Source organism: Anguilla rostrata, chromosome 19, assembly GCF_018555375.3.
Source record: "Anguilla rostrata isolate EN2019 chromosome 19, ASM1855537v3, whole genome shotgun sequence".
NCBI lineage: Eukaryota > Metazoa > Chordata > Actinopteri > Anguilliformes > Anguillidae > Anguilla > Anguilla rostrata.
In genome coordinates this window covers 5662331-5680154 of record NC_057951.1, presented here as the reverse complement: position 1 = coordinate 5680154, position 17824 = coordinate 5662331, and the positions used below count along the sequence as shown (strand labels likewise).

The 17824-nt window shown below is 49.1% G+C and overlaps 1 protein-coding gene and 1 long non-coding RNA gene across 16 annotated transcripts in view; one reads left to right on the top strand and one right to left on the bottom strand.

The window, feature by feature from the left end:
* Positions 1–17824, top strand: part of LOC135245461 (uncharacterized) — a 277471-nt gene that overhangs the window by 146722 nt on the left and 112925 nt on the right. The window lies entirely within an intron of this gene.
* The window catches only part of magi2a (membrane associated guanylate kinase, WW and PDZ domain containing 2a), a 156796-nt gene that overhangs the window by 62830 nt on the left and 76142 nt on the right, over positions 1–17824 (bottom strand). For 13 of the 14 annotated variants that reach the window (XM_064319159.1, XM_064319162.1, XM_064319167.1 and 10 more), the window contains one exon: positions 3714–3833. In XM_064319159.1, the coding sequence (XP_064175229.1) occupies positions 3714–3833 (120 nt within the window). Of the gene's footprint in view, positions 1–3713; positions 3834–15240; positions 15366–17824 lie in introns of those variants that run through there. The other variant, XM_064319166.1, reaches the window with a different exon arrangement.

Sequence of the window (17824 nt, the reverse complement as noted above, 5' to 3'; positions counted from 1 at the left end):
GAAGTGGCTGATGACTGGCGTCACTGCGTAACGCGTACAAAGGATGAACGAAACGAAAACAAATCTGCAGGACAAGCTCAGAGAACACCGTCGATGTAGAATCATTTTCCGCAAGATCCAGCTCTGGTTTCGGAACGGCGATTACAATCTTGGAAAAAAAAAAAAACGGATCTTGAAAAGACGTTCACTGTGCAGGTGGTGCGCTGTCCAGCTCTAGTGCCGTTAAATTCGCAGCATTTTCCCACTAAAATTCGCAGCATTTTTCTGCTAAAATTTGCAGTATTTTTCAGCTAAAATTCGAAGCAATTTTCAGCTAAAATTCTCTGCATATTTCCGCTAAAATTCGCTGCATTTTTTTTTGCTGAAATTCACTGCGTTTTTCGCATTTGAAACTCTCAGCGGTTTTCGGCGGGAGACGCTCCCTGTCCCCGCCGCCTCGCTCGCCGAAACGGAAAACCTCCGGTCGGCGGGGGAAGGCCGGTGCGGTCGTTAACCGCGCGAGCGGTCCGGGGGACGCGTCGTCGGGCGCTCAGCCGCGCGTGTGAGCGAGTGAGTCACGTCCCATAAAATCCCCTTATTACTCACAGCGCCGTGGTGAGCACAGGCGCGTTCGCTGGAGGCACAAGCGCGCGACAGCGGCAGACCTCGCCCGCCACCTTCCCACACCAGCGAGCGTTCAGGCAACAGCACTAAGCCATGACGTATAGGTTAACCATGTAAAGACGCAGAATCGAAATTAAAATTGGCCAGTGTTGATATCCAGACCTGTACCGGGCAAGGAGGGGCGGGGTTGGGTAGGTTTAGTCGTTAATCGGATCTCATTAACTAGAAAATACTTTAATAATTTGAAAAATGTAAACGACACCAAATTCTTGGACATCCACCCCACAATGCACAATCTGTCAAAAACATAATTACAGCTCTAGCAGCAAAGATGTTTTTTATTTATTTTTTGTTAATTAAGTCAAAAATATCAGCCTTTCATATCAGCCCCATTAAATGACCGATGACCACAACCCCGCCGACATCGGTTGAGCAAATCAAAATAAGAATGTGCTCCCAGATAACTCATTCTTGGAGGCTAAAATCCCCCTGAACATACAGTATAGCTACAAAAGGGGGCATTTTTTTCCCACTTTGTGAAGGTTAATATGACGCACCATGATTTGTTGGTCAGTTATTCCACACCAAACCACATGCAGTGCTCATTCGTTGTATCCAAAAAAAGAAAAAGAAAAGAAATAACCCGCGATAGTTAGCCAGCGAATGCAGTGAAGTTGTTTGTGTTGCCAGAGAACAGCAAAAATCCCCTTGGAGCACTTAACCCCCCCCACAGACTCTGAATGAGAATATGAACCGTGCGGCAGTTTGTAAATTGCTGTGTTGTGCTGTTGTTGATGGGTGCCATTTTTTTTTCCCCCCGGCCGAGTGTAATATGTAAAGGAAATGAGAGCTGGGATGTTCAACAAAAATGTTCAATAAAGTTCTCCAATAACGTTTGAGAAACGCATGTCCAGATGAATTGAATTTCGCGAGCCGTCTTGAATCAGGAAACGCCTGTCGGCTTCACCCCTCGGCTAATGCTATAAACGCTGATCTGATCCGGCTCTGGAGAAGGGAGGGCGGTATCCGTGTTAACGGTACTCCCAGCGAAGGACCGTTTGCGTGTGAAGGCCTGAGTGAGTGAGCAGCTGGTTCGCTCACGGGTGACAGAGCTCTCCTCTCCTGTGCAGCCCGTGATCACAGTCTGAGGTATACGTTATGCTAATGGCGCACGGACCGGCAGGGCTCCCGCCATTTACCTTTTACTTTGCTGACTATCGGTCCAAATAACTTACTTTCTCTCCGAATATAACGCTTTCCCTAAGACTAAGTTACTTTCCCTCAGAATATGCTGCTTTCCCCCTGAATGTGTTGCTTTCGTTCTGAATATGGTGCTTTCCCTCAGAATATGTTGCTTTCCCTCAGAATATGTTTCTTTCCCTCAGAATATGTTGCTTTCCCCCTGAATGTGTTGCTTTCGTTCTGAATATGGTGCTTTCCCTCAGAATATGTTGCTTTCCCTCAGAATATGTTGCTTACCCTCAAAATATGTTGCTTTCCCACTGAATATGTTGCTTTCCCTCAGACTATGTTACTTTCCCTCAGAATATGTTGCTTTCCCACTGAATATATTGCTAGCCGCCTTACAAAACAGAGACTTGTGTTACAAATTAATCCCTTTCCTGAGTACAGGACACAGATCGCCTCTCACACCTGCGCACCACGCTCGCACCCTGAGGCCTCCAGACATCCACCTCCATCGATTCGGGGAGCGGCTTCCCTTTATAAGGGGGACCCAGCGACCTCTGACCTCGCATTCGTACGCTCGCGTTTTCGGCCAGCGCGACCGTCGACGTCGACGATAGCTCGGGCAAACGAGCGCTCTGAAGTCGCTCGTCCGCGCCACCCCCCCCCACCCCCACCCCGACCCCCCGGCTCGAGCACTGTCGCGGGTCCGCTTAGCCTCGAGCTCGCGCTAAACCGCAAAAGCCGCATCGACCCCCGTTTGCTGCTGAAAGCACTCGACCCTTGACCTCCTTGACCTCCATCTCGCGCCGGCGCGGCACTTAGCTTCAGCGTCGACTGCTGCTGTCGGAGCCAGCCTGACGATGACCTGGCGTCGGCCGCGTTCCCCTGCCCGAGCCGCTACGCGAGCGACATCGCGCCACGATCTCTCGGCACGAGCGCTGATCCTCAGCAAAGGTGCGGCGCGTTGGTGTTAGTCTCGGGAATGCAGAAGTGCGATAGAAGGCCCGTTTCGAGTCAAAAAGCGTAAAGTTGGCCAAACAAGTCAACAAATGATGACTGTAAACAAAAGCGCACACACACAGCAAGCCGCTCTGGATAAGAACATCAGCTAAATGTAAACGTAATCCTCTGGGAAATGTACGTCTTTTTTTTTTTTGCACACCTCTGCATTTTTTAATTCCTTTCCCCAACCACATTTTTTTTTTACTCAGTTTGGAATGGCCTATTTCAGAGGCTACACGCCCCCCCCCCCCATTTTCTTCTCAGTTTGGAAAGGCCTGTCTTAGAGGCTACACCTGCCCCCCCCCATTTTCTTCTCAGTTTGGAACGGCCCGCCTTGTAGGCTACATCCCCCCTATTTTCTTCTTAGTTTGGAACAGTCCGTCTTGTAGGCTATATCTGGGCTCATGCCGCAGACTCTGCAGGCAGTGCAGGCTAGCACGGCTCCGAAGCCCAGCTGCTTCACAGCTGCGCAGACATGAGTCACAGGAGGACTTCCTGTGTGGCTTCAGTGAGTGGACCGCAGTTGGGTCGTTAGAAAGCGAGGAGACGCGCAATCCCATCCGACTGAACCCCCCCTGTTTCTGGGCCATGTGACAGCCAATAGCGTCTCGCCCTGTGGAGCCTGACAGCCAATTAGCACCGGCTGCGATCACGGACCGTGGGGTCCATCCACACACTAGAACACCGCATTTATAGGAAACAAGCATTTTAACCCAAATTAAATGAGACCCAATGCAGTCCAACCCAAGAATTCCACTGAGACCACTGGGAAACAGGAAACAGGAAGCAGGATGTTGGAAGCCCACATTCCCTTTTCCCGGCAGAGGTTGCGTTCCGCTCCAAACACGGGCAGGACATGCTTGGACCGGAGACCATAGAAGGCAAACCGAATGACTGCCCAGGAAAACAGGCTTACTGACCTTCATGCGTTCCACTCTCCAGCAAAGCGCCGCTTTTCTCCAATTCCATAAAGCGCTCAATGGTCACAAAGTTGTAGTCCACCCCGGGGACCTCGCCTTCCTTGGGTTGCCTTGTTGTGCCTGAAAAAAAAACAAAGGAGGAGGATCAGCTTTGGCCGCCGTTCCGACCGGCAGTAAAATGCACTAAAACATGCCCTGTTAAAAAACATAAAATACCTCCCAAATATACGAGCCTATAAACTACAATCAAAATGGCGGAGGTGGAGATTTGCTTTGCGGGTGGCACTGAAGCAGAAAACATAAAAAAGCAAAAAACGTTACATACAAAATACACACATGCAAATACAGATTTTGCGATAACACGCGTTGTCGAAGTACTTTTCAAACGACGGCTGCTAGAAACGAGAATGTCCTAAAGATTATCTGGGAAAAAAAGTAGAAATGTATTCCTTAGCGCCGTCTCGCCGTTACATAAAGGAAGACATTGGCGAAGAAAAGAAAAGCTTAGAATTACAGGGTTCAGTCAGAAGATATTATGGCTTTCAGGTTTCAGTCATTTGAGTTTGTAGTCTGCATTAATTATAACATAAAAAGTCTACAAAAGTGTTTCATCAAAACACAAAAAACACACACGAAGAACATTTTCTGACAACTCTTAGATGGAACCCTACAATAACTGAACTCTCAAATTCTGTGGCAAAAAAAAAAAACAACCCCCAACAAGATTCTTGTGCTTTTTGTACTCAGCTGAAATAGTTCAGGTGCGGACATGTCAATCAAGCTCGCTCGAGCGCTGACCTCAGAACAGTCTGCTTTCTTTGAACGAGAGCGGCCGCGCGTGAGATCGGGAGAAGGTCAGGTGACCTGAGATCAGCGCTCGGAAGCACCGCGCAACCCTGTCACGCAAAAATTGAGTCAGAGAGATGTATTATTCTCAAGGAATAACAAATTAAATAATGATTTTTGGTTGGAGCTTATAAAAAAAAAAAAATCAACAGTAGCCATAGAGGTGCTGACACACTGCTGGTCGCTCCACAGGGTGGTGTGGTAATTAGGATGTTGCTGGCTTCAGTCCCCAAAATGGAGGCTGGCGGTGACTGTGGAAATGCCCCGTGTGGAGGTGTGAGGCTGCCCGCCATCGGACACGTGTAAACAAGTTACCAAGCCCTCGATGCTGCATAGGTATGAGGCATGGCGCCCCGCTGAAGGGGTAACCAGCTGGACGACACACCTGCCACCCCAAACACAGAGGCTGGGGTGTTTCCACGCTACCAGGGAGCCGGGAGGCGGGGCCGGGACGGTGCCGAACGAGCGCGACCTCTGCGGACGGCTCGCTCCCCTGGGGCCCCCCGCCAACCCCCCATCCCCCCCCTGCCCGCCACCCGCCCATCGTGTCCTCCCGAGCCCGCATCCATGTTGGTTTCCGGCCAACCGCGTTTCCGTCTCTCCCAAACCCCCCCCTCCCCCGGGTCACCCGACCGTGAAATGGCATGATAAAGAGAAAACAACTCCGCTAGGACCTAAGCCACAACCTCCCCCCCACCCCCCCACTCCCACCCCCACCCCCACCCCCAAACCCCTCTCTCCAAAACAAAATCCCAATTTCTGAACAGCGAGTCCTTTGTTTGGAAAAGCGAACGGCGATGCAATCGGACCCTCAGGGTGGTTCGGGGTCTCCGGCTGAGCGGGCCCTCCGTGTCAAAGGCTTGTCGTTCGTCTCTCTGTTTTGCTGTATTTTTCGTTGTCGCAGTCCCCGACCAGAAGCACACAGACAGGACCGCCAGGGACTATTGTTCCAAGTTCCCAAAGCAGAATGAAAGTGGAGTAAAAAAAACAAACACACAAAACAAAAAAAAAAAGATGCATTTTCATCCGCGGGAAGCCAGCCCGCAAAACACGCCGACGACAGAGACTCCAAAATAATCTTCAAAAGACATTTATTTGATGCGTTTCCGTGGATTTTTTTTTCCCCTACCGGGCACAGAACGTTCTGTGACTGGCGCCTTTTTTGAGCATGCCCTCAAGACCGGGAACGGCAGAAAAAACGACGCCGAAGAAACATCGAGCTATTCGCGGTGTTTGATTAAAAAACAACAAAAAAAAAAAACAAAACAAAACATGAAAACGCATCAGAAGTCTCCCTCGGTTCCAGAAACCCACAATCGCTGCGGGACTTCCGCGTTCCATCAAGTCCAACTGAACGCCGGTGGAGAAAAAAAAAAAAAAGCACTCAACGCGCGTAGCGGGCGATCGATTTCACATCCCGAAGAGCGGTCGCGGGCGACACGTGCGCGAGCGCGTGCCGCGGGGTCAGGGTCCAGCGTCCGACGCGGAGCGGTTTCACGAGCGCCGCCGCCCGCCGCTGCCCGAACAAGAGCGGCCCGCGGTCGCCGCGCCGTTCGTAACCCGTACCCACGATGCAACGCACCCTTTCAGTTCGAGTTCCGCGGGGTGTTTTTCTTTAACGGTGCTTAAAACGTTCAGCGCCGCGTCAGCGTCGAGCAGTCGCCCCGAAACGGCGGCTTTCGGATGCAGTCCGCCCCCTGCGCGTCCCGACCAGCGGACGGCGGGACCCCATGTCGACTCTCCCGACTGCAAAACATCCAAACGGAGGGATGAGGGGTCAATTCCATTTTGATTCAGTCGGTCCAGGAATCGAGTTGCAGCCGAAGATTAATTAAACAAAAAAACCCCAGAGACCATCGCGAGCACTTTCGTGAATTGAATTTAAATTCATTCCCAGAGTTCCACCGAATTTAAGCGGAATTTTACTCGGCAGTATACGTGCCCGGAGTAAGGACGTCAAGCTGTCGTCGCTTATGGTGATTTGTTACATGCAGCAGGGCTTCAGAATTTCATTTATTTTTATTTATTTATTTTCATTTCTTGATTAAGTCTGAACAAAATGAAACAAATCATTACATAAACATGAGGGCCAACACTTACTTGTGTGCCAAAGTCCCGTCTAGATGCCAAACGCAGAAACAATCACAGCCAAATTAAGCACTTTTTAACTGATTGCTCTTCTAATAGGGCTATTTCGTGTTGCACGTGGTCCATATAACTTCCTTATGCGGTGACATCACTTCCTGCTGCGACCATGATCTTGTTTCCTCTCACTCTGTCCTCAAGGCACTTTCCAGTAACCGAACTTCCACAGAATCAGAAGCGGCCCTACCAGCTCTTTAATTTTTATAAGGTGTTGGTCACCCAAGGCCAGGGCTGCCGCAGCCAGGAGTTCCCTCAGGACGACGCATGACTAGCGACCAGGAAGTGAGCTTCAAAAAAAACGCAGCCGGTCTTGGCCCCTAGGTGTTTACATACAGGAGAGGCGCTCTGCTGATGAGACTAAAATGCAGGACCGATGTGTTCCAAAATTAGAAGGATAAACAACGGTGCGAAAATCAGGAAATAAGATTTTTTAAAAAGGAGCAGACGACTTTCATTTTAGGATTTAGGGTTCCGCTGCGACGGTTCTCCCGCCCAACGCACTGCATGCTGGGATACGCTCCAGCTATACCCAACAACGCCCCCCCCTTCCACAACGCTGACCACGAACGAGCAGGTAAGATAAACGGACGGATCAATGGATGGAGTCTCTTTCTGAGCCTATCCGGTGAGTCAACACCGCGACACCTCAGGAAAACTAATTCCACTGCACTTCCTCTTCCGCAGTCGAAGTTGAATCCGCTCGGAGAAAAATGAAGGAGAAAAAAAAAAAACGGCAACAGTACAAATTCGCGACAGAGCCGCGTTCTGCTGGAACGCTCGCCCCGCATCTCTCCGTCCGGGGGGGAGTCCTCCGTTTCGACAGCCGGCTTTAACAGGGAATTAGGCCGGGAAAACCCAAAACCTGGAAGAGCATCAGGAAAACCATCTCGAGACTGATCCGCCACATGCAGAGGAGCTTTGTTTCCGTAAAAACGATCAAACCCCCCTTTTTCCGGGGATTTATAAAAGGCCGTCTGCTCGCACGGGCGGCGACGCGGGCTTACATTACATTACATTACATTACAGGCATTTAGCAGACGCTCTTATCCAGAGCGACTTACACAACTTTTTTTTACATAGCACTTTACATTGTATCCATTTATACAGCTGGATATATCTGAAGCAATGCAGGTTAGTACCTGCTCAGGTACAACGGCAGTGTCCTTACCGGAATCGAACCTGCGACCTTTCGGTTACAAGCGCAGTTCCTTACCCACTGTGCCACACTCCGTCCTGGGCTTAAGATGCCGCGCAAATGCGCTCTCGCTACTAAAAAAAACAAAATTCAGGCTGCGGCGTGCGCGCGCATCGTACGTTCAGTCCCGCGTCCCTGTTCACGGGCGCAACTGAAGCTCCGTTTTCACAAACGTGAGGGCTAGCTAGCTACCCTAATCCGTGTGGCTTTCTGCCCGCGGTCCTTATGAAACTTTAAACATGGATGTTTTAACATTCAAATATGGAAATCGTGTTTTTTTTTTTTTTTTTTGCACTGATGCAATGATGCAACAGTGTGGAAGTTTTCCTATAGCTGCACTTGACCTACTTCTATGCTGTAGCTACAGTTCAACTATGCAGGCATTAGGGCCACTTAATGGTAAGTGGATTTTGTATTACTACTGAGCAAACAGAACACCAACAAAATCCTCAAATGCTCAACCATAATTCTTTATTATTACTGTTGTTATTTTGTTTTACTAGCGTGCACTGATTTTGAGATTCTATCGCCATCGGCAGCCGGCACAAAAAAAAAAGTTGCCAAATATTATTTTTCGGATCCATCTGGCAACCCTGTTATCTGGCAACCCCCCTGTTCAGTCGCAGTCAGGAGCCCTGCGGAGAACCCACCTCATTAGGGGAATCGGCGCTCCTTTAGCCGTGGCCGGGGCTCGACCCCCCCCACGCAGGGCGATTAGAACGCGGCTCCGGTCAGGCACCCTACGGACTGCGCCGGACGCCTCGACAGGGGACGGCTCTTCATTTCATCAACCGAAATTAATTAACTTGCGGCGGGCGGCGAGCTCGGCTACCCAGATGCGGTCGGCTTCTCGGGCCGCACACACACACACACACACACACGTGCACACACACACCCACCCAGACTCACACTTACACACACATATACACACATACACACGTGCACACACTAAAGTGTAGAAGCTCACACACACACATGCAAACACTTTTCTACACTCATGTACATACACATACACACACATACATGCACACAAGCACACACACATGCATGCAAACACTTCTATGCACTGACAAGCACATTCATACACACACACACACACATAGGCACAAACACAAGCACATGCATGCAAACACTTCTATGCACTGACAAGCACACACTCATACACACACACACTCACACACAGGCACAAACACAAGCACATGCATGCAAACACTTCTATGCACTGACAAGCACACACTCATACACACACACTCACACACACACACACGCCCGAAGGCGCGCTGTGATTATTCAGCGATTCGGTTTGCAGACGAGGGTGGCGCAGCAGCGCCGAGCCTGACCTACATTCCCCTCCCAGCGCCCGGCGAGCCAACGAAGCTACACGCCGCGCCGCTGCGACGCCGCGCGCGCTCGCTCCCACCCGCGATCTCGCGCCGCGGAGAGCCGCTCTCTTACCACCACACCACGCGCCCACCAGAAAAAAAAACCTCCACCCGCGATCGAGGCCAGGGTCCGGCAACCAGCAGCCCGCAGACGAGACGGAGATACATTCACAAATGTCCCAGATATGAATGAACCATCACAGCAAACGTATGGCGCTAATAAGCTAATATGAGCTATGTGTTCTGAAATAAGCTAATATGAGCTGTGTGTTCTGAAATAGGCTAATATGAGCTGTGTGTTCTGATATAGGCTAATATGAGCTATGTGTTCTGAAATAAGCTAATATGAGCTGTGTGTTCTGATATAGGCTAATATGAGCTGTGTGTTCTGATATAGGCTAATATGAGCTGTGTGTTCTGAAATAAGCTAATATGAGCTGTGTGTTCTGAAATAAGCTAATATGAGCTGTGTGTTCTGAAATAAGCTAATGTGAGCTGTGTGTTCTGAAATAAGCTAATATGAGCCGTGTGTTTTGAAATATGCTAATATGAGCCGTGTGTTTTGAAATATGCTAATATGAGCTATGTGTTCTGAAATAAGATACAGTAATATGAGGTAAGTGTTGTGATAACTGAACTGTGACACATCTATTACTGGTGCTAGCTCGTGTGTAGTGAGGACTACAGGCCATTGAGAAAATCTGAGCTTGCTTAGCCTCCTTCAGTGAGTTTATCTGGCTGACTGATGTCTCTAGAGTTCACATCAATCCCCTGTGAAATTATGCATACCGACTACTCCTGGCTTTTTTTCGTTCAGAGGTAGAACAGAAGCAAGGAGCCCAAAGTATTCGCGGGGTTTGGGCCCGTATTCGTGAAGCGTCTCAGAGCAGGAGGGCTGACCTGAGATCAGTCTCCAAACGCCCGAATCTGAAACTTATCCACCGTGAGACAAGGCAGAACTGACCCCAGATCAGAAACACGCGCACACACACACACACACACACACAGACACACACACACACACACACACACACACAGACACACACACACACACACACGCACGTACGCACCCCGTCGTTCTCATCCAGGTTTTTCTATGGCTTTCCGTCTGTTGTGTCTGGTTGCCAAAGGCGCATTAACATCCTGCCAGTTTTTGCATGGCGGGGGGATCAGCGGCATCAGCGCGGTGAATGGGGTCCGGTCCGTCTGCCCCCCCCGCGGTCAGAACCAGCGCGGGGGGGGGACCCGGGGCGGGGCGGGGCGGATGTGAAGCCGGAGCGGAGGCGCGTTTTGACAGCCTAAGCTCCCGTCGCCGGCCGCGCCCGGGCCCGGGCCCCAAAGCCCCGCGGGGTTGCCACGGCGAGGGGCGACGTCAGCGAACGCCATTGTGTCCGCGCTGATCCGGCCTGCGGGGCAGTGAGGGAGCGGCGGCGGCGGCGGCGGGAGTTCCGGATCGCGGGCGCCATTCACGCGGACAGGGGAGGGGGGGAGGTGGGGGGGAGCGGGAGTGGCGACGCCGGACGTAAAAGGAAACCCGCTTTCGCCGGCGCCTTCCGTTCGTCCGCAGCCTGCGATCGCGCCGTCCCGTCGCTAATTTTGAGGGAGCCGCGCCTTTTTTTTTTCCGCCGACGCGCACACACCCGAGTTCCTTTCGGACGCTCGCGGTTCCGTTGGCATGGCGACGGGCCCTGCCGCCGCACCTGAATTCCGTATCGGTGCCCGCGCGCCTGCCGAAGGACGCCGCCCCTCCGCTTCGATTGCAGACCCACCGCATACGGTGTTTTTTTGTTTGTGTGTGTGTGTGTGTGTGTGTGCGTGCAGCGCTTGCTTTTGTATTCGCTAAACTACCTGCGCTGATGATATACTCTGATATATTCATAGCTGTACTCGCAGAGAAATTTTATAGCGCGTTTTTAAACATAATACACTATTCAAAGAGGACTGGAAGGCATGTACGGTTTAGGAAAAAGGAAAAGAAAACCCGTGAATATAAATAGATAACATGTAGAATTTATTCCGTCAATTCTACAGCTATTGTATGCAGAAAATCACGGCACAGACAAATTCATCCGTACTTCACGTGTAAGGCCTCTGACGCAGAGGTACTGTGCAGTATGGAAAATATGAGATCCTATCTAGATCCCATTACCCACAATGCAAAGCAGCATCCACTACCTGCTGGCAAAATGACACTCAGCTGGATACAGTGCATTGAAAAGCGCTTGGGCAGCCCTGGGTCAAATTGCATGTTTTGTTGAATCTATGTGGTTCAACCACATACCACTACAGGGTACAAACACAAACATGAGAGATTTTTCCAAATATTAATGAACAATTAGTATTTATTTGCTGATTTGAACAGTTTCAAAAATCATACGTTTGTTCCCTGAAGATGATATGTTCTAACATCTTTTCACTTAGAAACACAACAGAACATGCACTTTTACCAGCAGTGCCCAAATTTTTGTATACCAGTATATATACTGAGGAAATTTGGGTTCAGTACCTTGCTTAAGGCCACAATGGCAATGTCCTACCAGGGAATTGAACCAGCAACCTTTAGGACACAAGCACAGTTCCATACCCATTATACTACACTGCTACCCAGCTACCCATCTATTCTTAAAGGAAATAAAATTACGCCACTTCATTAAATGCGTATATTGTTACTTATGTTTGCCGTGGCAGAAATACATTCAGAAGCACAGCTCAATGCCTTTTTAATGAATTTAAATGAAATGCTTTAAATGGAATCCTTTTTATCATTTGCGCTAAGCAGAACCGGTCTTGCAATTTATAGCAGTGGACTGCAATTCCCATCATGCACCTCACCAACGTCTCACAGACAAAAAACAACGAGCAACGAACAACGGGAGCTCGAGGCCAGGGAAGCAAAGGAAATGGCTTCACTGCATGTCTTTCAAGATCACGTTTGAAAAAAAGATGCGAATGTCACCGGACGCAGAGACCTGTTTGTTTGATGCGGGCGAGTACCCGTGCAAGTGCTCGTGACCGATTCAGCCAATCAGCAGAGCCCGTGACAAGCAGCCCGGAGCATGAATACTGATTGAAATATACTGTTAAGATAAAACACAGCAGACCCCTTCCCCCCCCAATGAAAAATAAATATGATGTGAATACTATGAGGGAAAGAGCAGAGGTGGAAAGCCCAGGGGTCAGAAAGTAAAAGTCCTGCCATGTACTTCTTCCACCCATGAACTCAGCCGGCTGATTCTACTAATTAGTTCCACCTCCTTGCTGAAGAATTGTGCTCATTAGCAAATCCAGGTGGTTGGAACAAAATACCGGGGAGGACTTTTACTTTCTGAACCTGGATTTTCCACCTCTGGGAAAAGAGGACGGGGAAATTTGAGAAAAAAAGAGGGGTCGGGAGAAAAAATGAACAGTTTGTATAAAAAGCCACACAATGGATCAGAGAACAGGAAGACTAAATGAAACGGCATCAGATCCTGGTCAGCGCTGGTTTGATTTTTTTTTGTGAGTTGAACGAAGCTACGCGAGTTATGGGTTACAAAATGAGGGCAGCCCACTTAACAAAAAAACAAGGCCGCTGTAAAGCAAGCATATCATTCTAATCATTGGGGCCGCTAAAATTGCTGAAATTGGTGCGGATTCACGTCGTTCTCGAAGTCGCGAACATTTTAGGCGCTGCGAACACAACCCCCCCCCCCCCCCCCCCCCGCGTCCGTTCGCGTCGTACGGTTCTCAGGCGGTTACGTTCCTGAACTGGCCCCCCCGACGTTTTTCTCCCCCCCCCCCCGGACCTAGAGAAGCGAACGTCGTGCAAACGGCGCGGACATCTCGCGAGCAGCCCCGGCGGGCGACCGCACGCGCGCGCTCAGACCGCGCGAGAACGCGGAGTTATGCGCATTACGCAATCCGCTGCAAGACTGAGGGAAAACGCTGACCGCTAGTCAGCCGGGGTTGAGCGGCCGTGTTTTCGTCCGCGCGCGCGACAGGCTATTCAGCGCTGGCTAACGCCACTGAACTACAATGCCACCCAGCTGCCTTATCTGCTTTGAAAGGTTTCTCTGAAAAACAATTATGCCACTTCCTTAAATGCGTACATCGTTTCTTATGTTTTTTGCTCGGGTAGTAGCATTTACCAAAATGCAGCTCAAGGCCTTTCCGTAAGGTTGACACGAAAAAAGCTTTTCTCCACTCTCTCGCGCTGAGCAGAACCGGTCTTCCAATTTCGGCACCGCACTACAATTCCCATGATGCATTTCATTACCGTCTCACAGACAAAAAGCCTCTGCAGTGAGCGCCGGCTACAGGCTTGCAACCTGTAGCGTTCACATGACCCCCGCTTTGACGAGTCGCGGGCCCAACTGGGGCAATCGTCTCCGCGTCGTTTCGGGAACGGGCGTGCGATGTTCCCCAGGTTATTTATCTATTAACGCGGTGTTCAGGTTCCCACTCCCCAGACGCCCGCGCGTTCGACGCGGAGGTCGCTCCTGTGCTCCTGCGACGGTTGCCGTTTAACGGTTTCGCACACCGGAGGCTTCGCTCTGCTCGGCGGCGGCGCCGATTCCGTCGGGGCGGACGCGACTTCGCGGAAGAGAGCGGCTGGCCCTGCGGGTCACCCGAGGACAGTTTTAAAAAAGGGGAACAGATATTACTTATTTAAATGAATTGTAACAGCCGTTTGAAGTGTTTAAACTCGCCTTGCGTATTTGCCGGTGGAGATCATTTTTTTTTCCATTTGCGGCAAAAGCTCGCTTTTCTGAATGGTTAACCTTGGTTAAGCAAATATTAGGGACAGAAAATCAGTGCCAGCTCACTAATCAGACAAAAAAATCACATTTCTCTTAGTGACATCATTTGTAGCTACAGCCCGTTGGCCGGACTAAAAGAGAAGTTCCATTCTGCTCACAGCTTCCGCAGGGTTCTTTTATCCACTAATGTTCCCGCTTTAGTCACACGTTCGGTGGGTTTTATACGATTAGAACGTTTCATTACTCAACGACTTCAATAGAATTAAAAGGGAAAAGTGTGTATAAAAATGTTTATCTTACGCCACCCTTTTCTTACAGGACACGTCCTTTTACGGCTGCATTTTTTGACCCAGTCTCTGCAGTGCATGGTCAATATTTTACACTGATGTCTGGCTTGGGAATGCACATTTTTATTTTCCTGCACACGTTCTGCACACGCCCTGCACACGCCCTGTACATGACCTGCACACACCCTGTACATGACCTGCACACACCCTGCACACACCCTGTACATGACCTGCACACACCCTGCACATGACCTGCACACACCCTGCACACAACCTGCACACGCCCTGCCCACCCACTGCACACGTTCTGCATATGCCCTGCACACGTCCTGCTGCCTGCATGGCTCTCCCTGCACTTTCTGTCCTGCGGCTGCCATAGTAACACAGAGATTGCTGTTTTTTTTTAAAATAGTTATCACATTTCTGTTTGTCCAACAGATGCCTTAATAAAAGGGATTCTACTAAGCCTATTTCATACTTTTATAGTGCCGGATGTTTATTGAAGCTATTCATCTTCATAAGAGTAAAGTTCCCTTAGCAAACAGCCAAACGGCAGAAATCTGTGTGTCCACAGCTCAATATTGCGGACGCACTGTCAACAACTTATGGGATTTTTACAGTTTGTAATTTAAAAGACAGGAAAGGCCTCAGCAACACAAACACGAACAAGCAAATGCTAACACAAAAACAAATGCTAATGCACACACACACACACACACACACACACACTAACGCATTCATACGAATGCTAAGACACATACACACATATAATAAAAACACACATGGATGCTAAAATACACACACACACACACGTATTAAGTCACACGTATGCTCACCGCCATGATAACTACATACTATCTGCACGCTGGCGAATACACAAATCCGCATACAGAAGCGAATACATAAATCCACATGCGGAAGCCTTCTACCTACCCTTGAACAAATATTTTATCATGCTTCCGAGAGACAGCTGGCGAGCCGAACTCCCTCCTCTCTCCCTCGGCTGTTTTTAATTGCGCACAGCGGTCTCGCGTCACGTGTCAGACGCCTCCCCCGAATTAAAAAAGAAAAGCCGTAGCGCCCCCCCCCCCCCCCCCCGAATACGCGGAACAACGCATGAGCCAGAGCAGGCCGACTCACGGCCCGGAGGCGGGGCCAGAGAGGCACTGGGCTCTCCGCGCGCGTCCGTCGCCGCGGCGACACAGAGCGACAGGGGGGGGGGCAGCAAGAGCAAGAGAGAAGGAGAGCAAGAGGGAGAGAGAGACAGAAAAAAGAGAGGGAGGGAGATATATATATATATGACAGAGAAAGACAGAGAGAGAGGGAGGGACATAGAGAGACAGAGAGGGAGGGAGAATTGCTGCGGTAGCTGATCTTATCAGCGTTGATAGCCCAATTCCAGGTCCCCGGGTGGCGGGTGGGTGGGGGAGGGGGGGGGGGTGTTCGCAGACGATTTGCAGGGATTGACCGAGAGGCCGCTCGGACTCGCCGCCGTCGCTTTCCGATTTCCCGGCGAGTCCCCCCCCCCCCCGCACCACGCCCCTCTGCCAGGAGGAGCTTCCTCTGATCTATTCAGCCAGCGGGGCGTGGTACTTTAGGGGAAGCTTCGGACAAAAACGCCGCCGTCTAAAAAAAAGGGGAGAACGTCGCTCTCCTTCTATCAAACCTTCACACATCTTTTGTTTGGTTTCGAGCGAGTGGCATCGTTACAAATGCTCAAGTTTTTTTATTTTTGTTTTAAAAACCGTCACATTTTGGCAATGCGTGGTGAACTGGGCTCGCAAAAGGCTACGGGTTCAAATCCTAGGTGGGGCACTGCAGTTGCAGATTTCATGGGATGTGCTGTAAGCTGTGGACGGAATTCCCAGTTCAAACTGGAAACCTTTTAATCTGTTTTATTTTTCTTATATTTTAACAAGAAGGGAATGGTTCTTAAAATTAAGTATTAGGAGAGTATAGTTCCTAAAGTTAGGTATGAAGAGGATACAGTCACAAAAATTAAGCATAACAGAAATAGGGTATAGTTTCTTAAGTTATTTATTAGGAGGGTATGGTTCTTAAAGTTAAGCATGAAGCGAGTAAGATTTCAGAAAGTCAAGGTTCCTGGGGGTTAAGATTTCGGAGGTTAAGCTTGCCATACCCAGCATCCACAGAATGCACAATGTTCTCAGCAGTGCATAAATGCATGATGATAATAATAAAATAAAAAAAAGAACATAAATAATAAAGAAACATCTCATGAATCATTCACGGGAACAGCACTTCCTTCTCCTCCCGAGTTCCAGCTCTCAGCTCCTCGCTCCGGGCGAGAAGTGTGTTCGGGGAGGCCGAGCGCGCGGAGCCCTAGACGACGGCTTACACAAACACGGCCGCGGAAAAAACCGCCACGGCGTTCCTACGCTGTGATGCCCCGCCCCTCACGAGACAGAGGACAGGAAGTGAGGCGGACCAGAACTGACTTCCCGGGACCCACACGTGTCCAAAATCTGCTAAATGTCCACATAATATGAGAGGTCTCCTTTAACACCCAATTTTGCCCTCGCTGCTTTTCACCGGCAAACACAGGACGTGCTCACAACGTTGCAGCAATGTCGTGGCAACCTTAAAACATTCACAGAACGTTCCAGTAACATAGTGAGAACGTTTAGCTGGGTTTGTATTTTAGTGTTAGCTAGGATAGGATTAATTTTGCCCGTAAGATCAAAGCATATGACTGTCAGTTTTTTGTCTTTTTTTTTTTTTTTACTTCTATTTTCATAAATATTCATAACTCTTCTTTCAAATTCTCTGGCATCCACTGGGCTGTTTTCAAATGTTACTGGCACTTAAAAAGTATTTTCAAATACGCATTTGAGAACTTTCATCAAAATATTTTCTGAACCAAAATGTAAAATAATACAGCTGAATCACATTCATTATGTCTGGGGACAATTCAAGTTTCTTTTAATTTCACAGTAATCTTGAAGGACTTTTTTATTTTTTATTTTAATTTGGGTCTAAAAGCTTATCAATTTTACCTGTCACTTTTAAGGTCAGGCTTGAATACAGAACACAAAATATAAATTTCCCGTCTCTTAAAAGCTGACTTGCATCCACAAAAAAGACCACTGCCTCAGTCACTAAATGTCAAACAGCAGGGGACGGAGAATGTGCAACTAGGGTTACTTTTATGGAACACTTTCATTTAAAAACCCATTTTAAAAAAACCCCCATCTTTCACCTTATATAACCATTCTACCTGTATTGATGTTTCATTAAGTGTTTGTTTTTATTCAGTTTTTCCTTTATTTTATATATCCTATGATTTTATGGTTTCAATTCCTTTGTGTCCCATGTACAGAAAAGCACTTAAGACGTTGTTATTATTAAAGCATTTGAGTTTCTGGACTTCTGGAGAGGCTCCTTTTTAATCTTTTTCTAAACTTTTTTTTTGGGGGGGGAATGGACACAGGGGCACAGGCGGGGGCGTCACAACAGAGTAACGTCCAATCGGCTTCGGCGGAACGGCCCAGCTGAC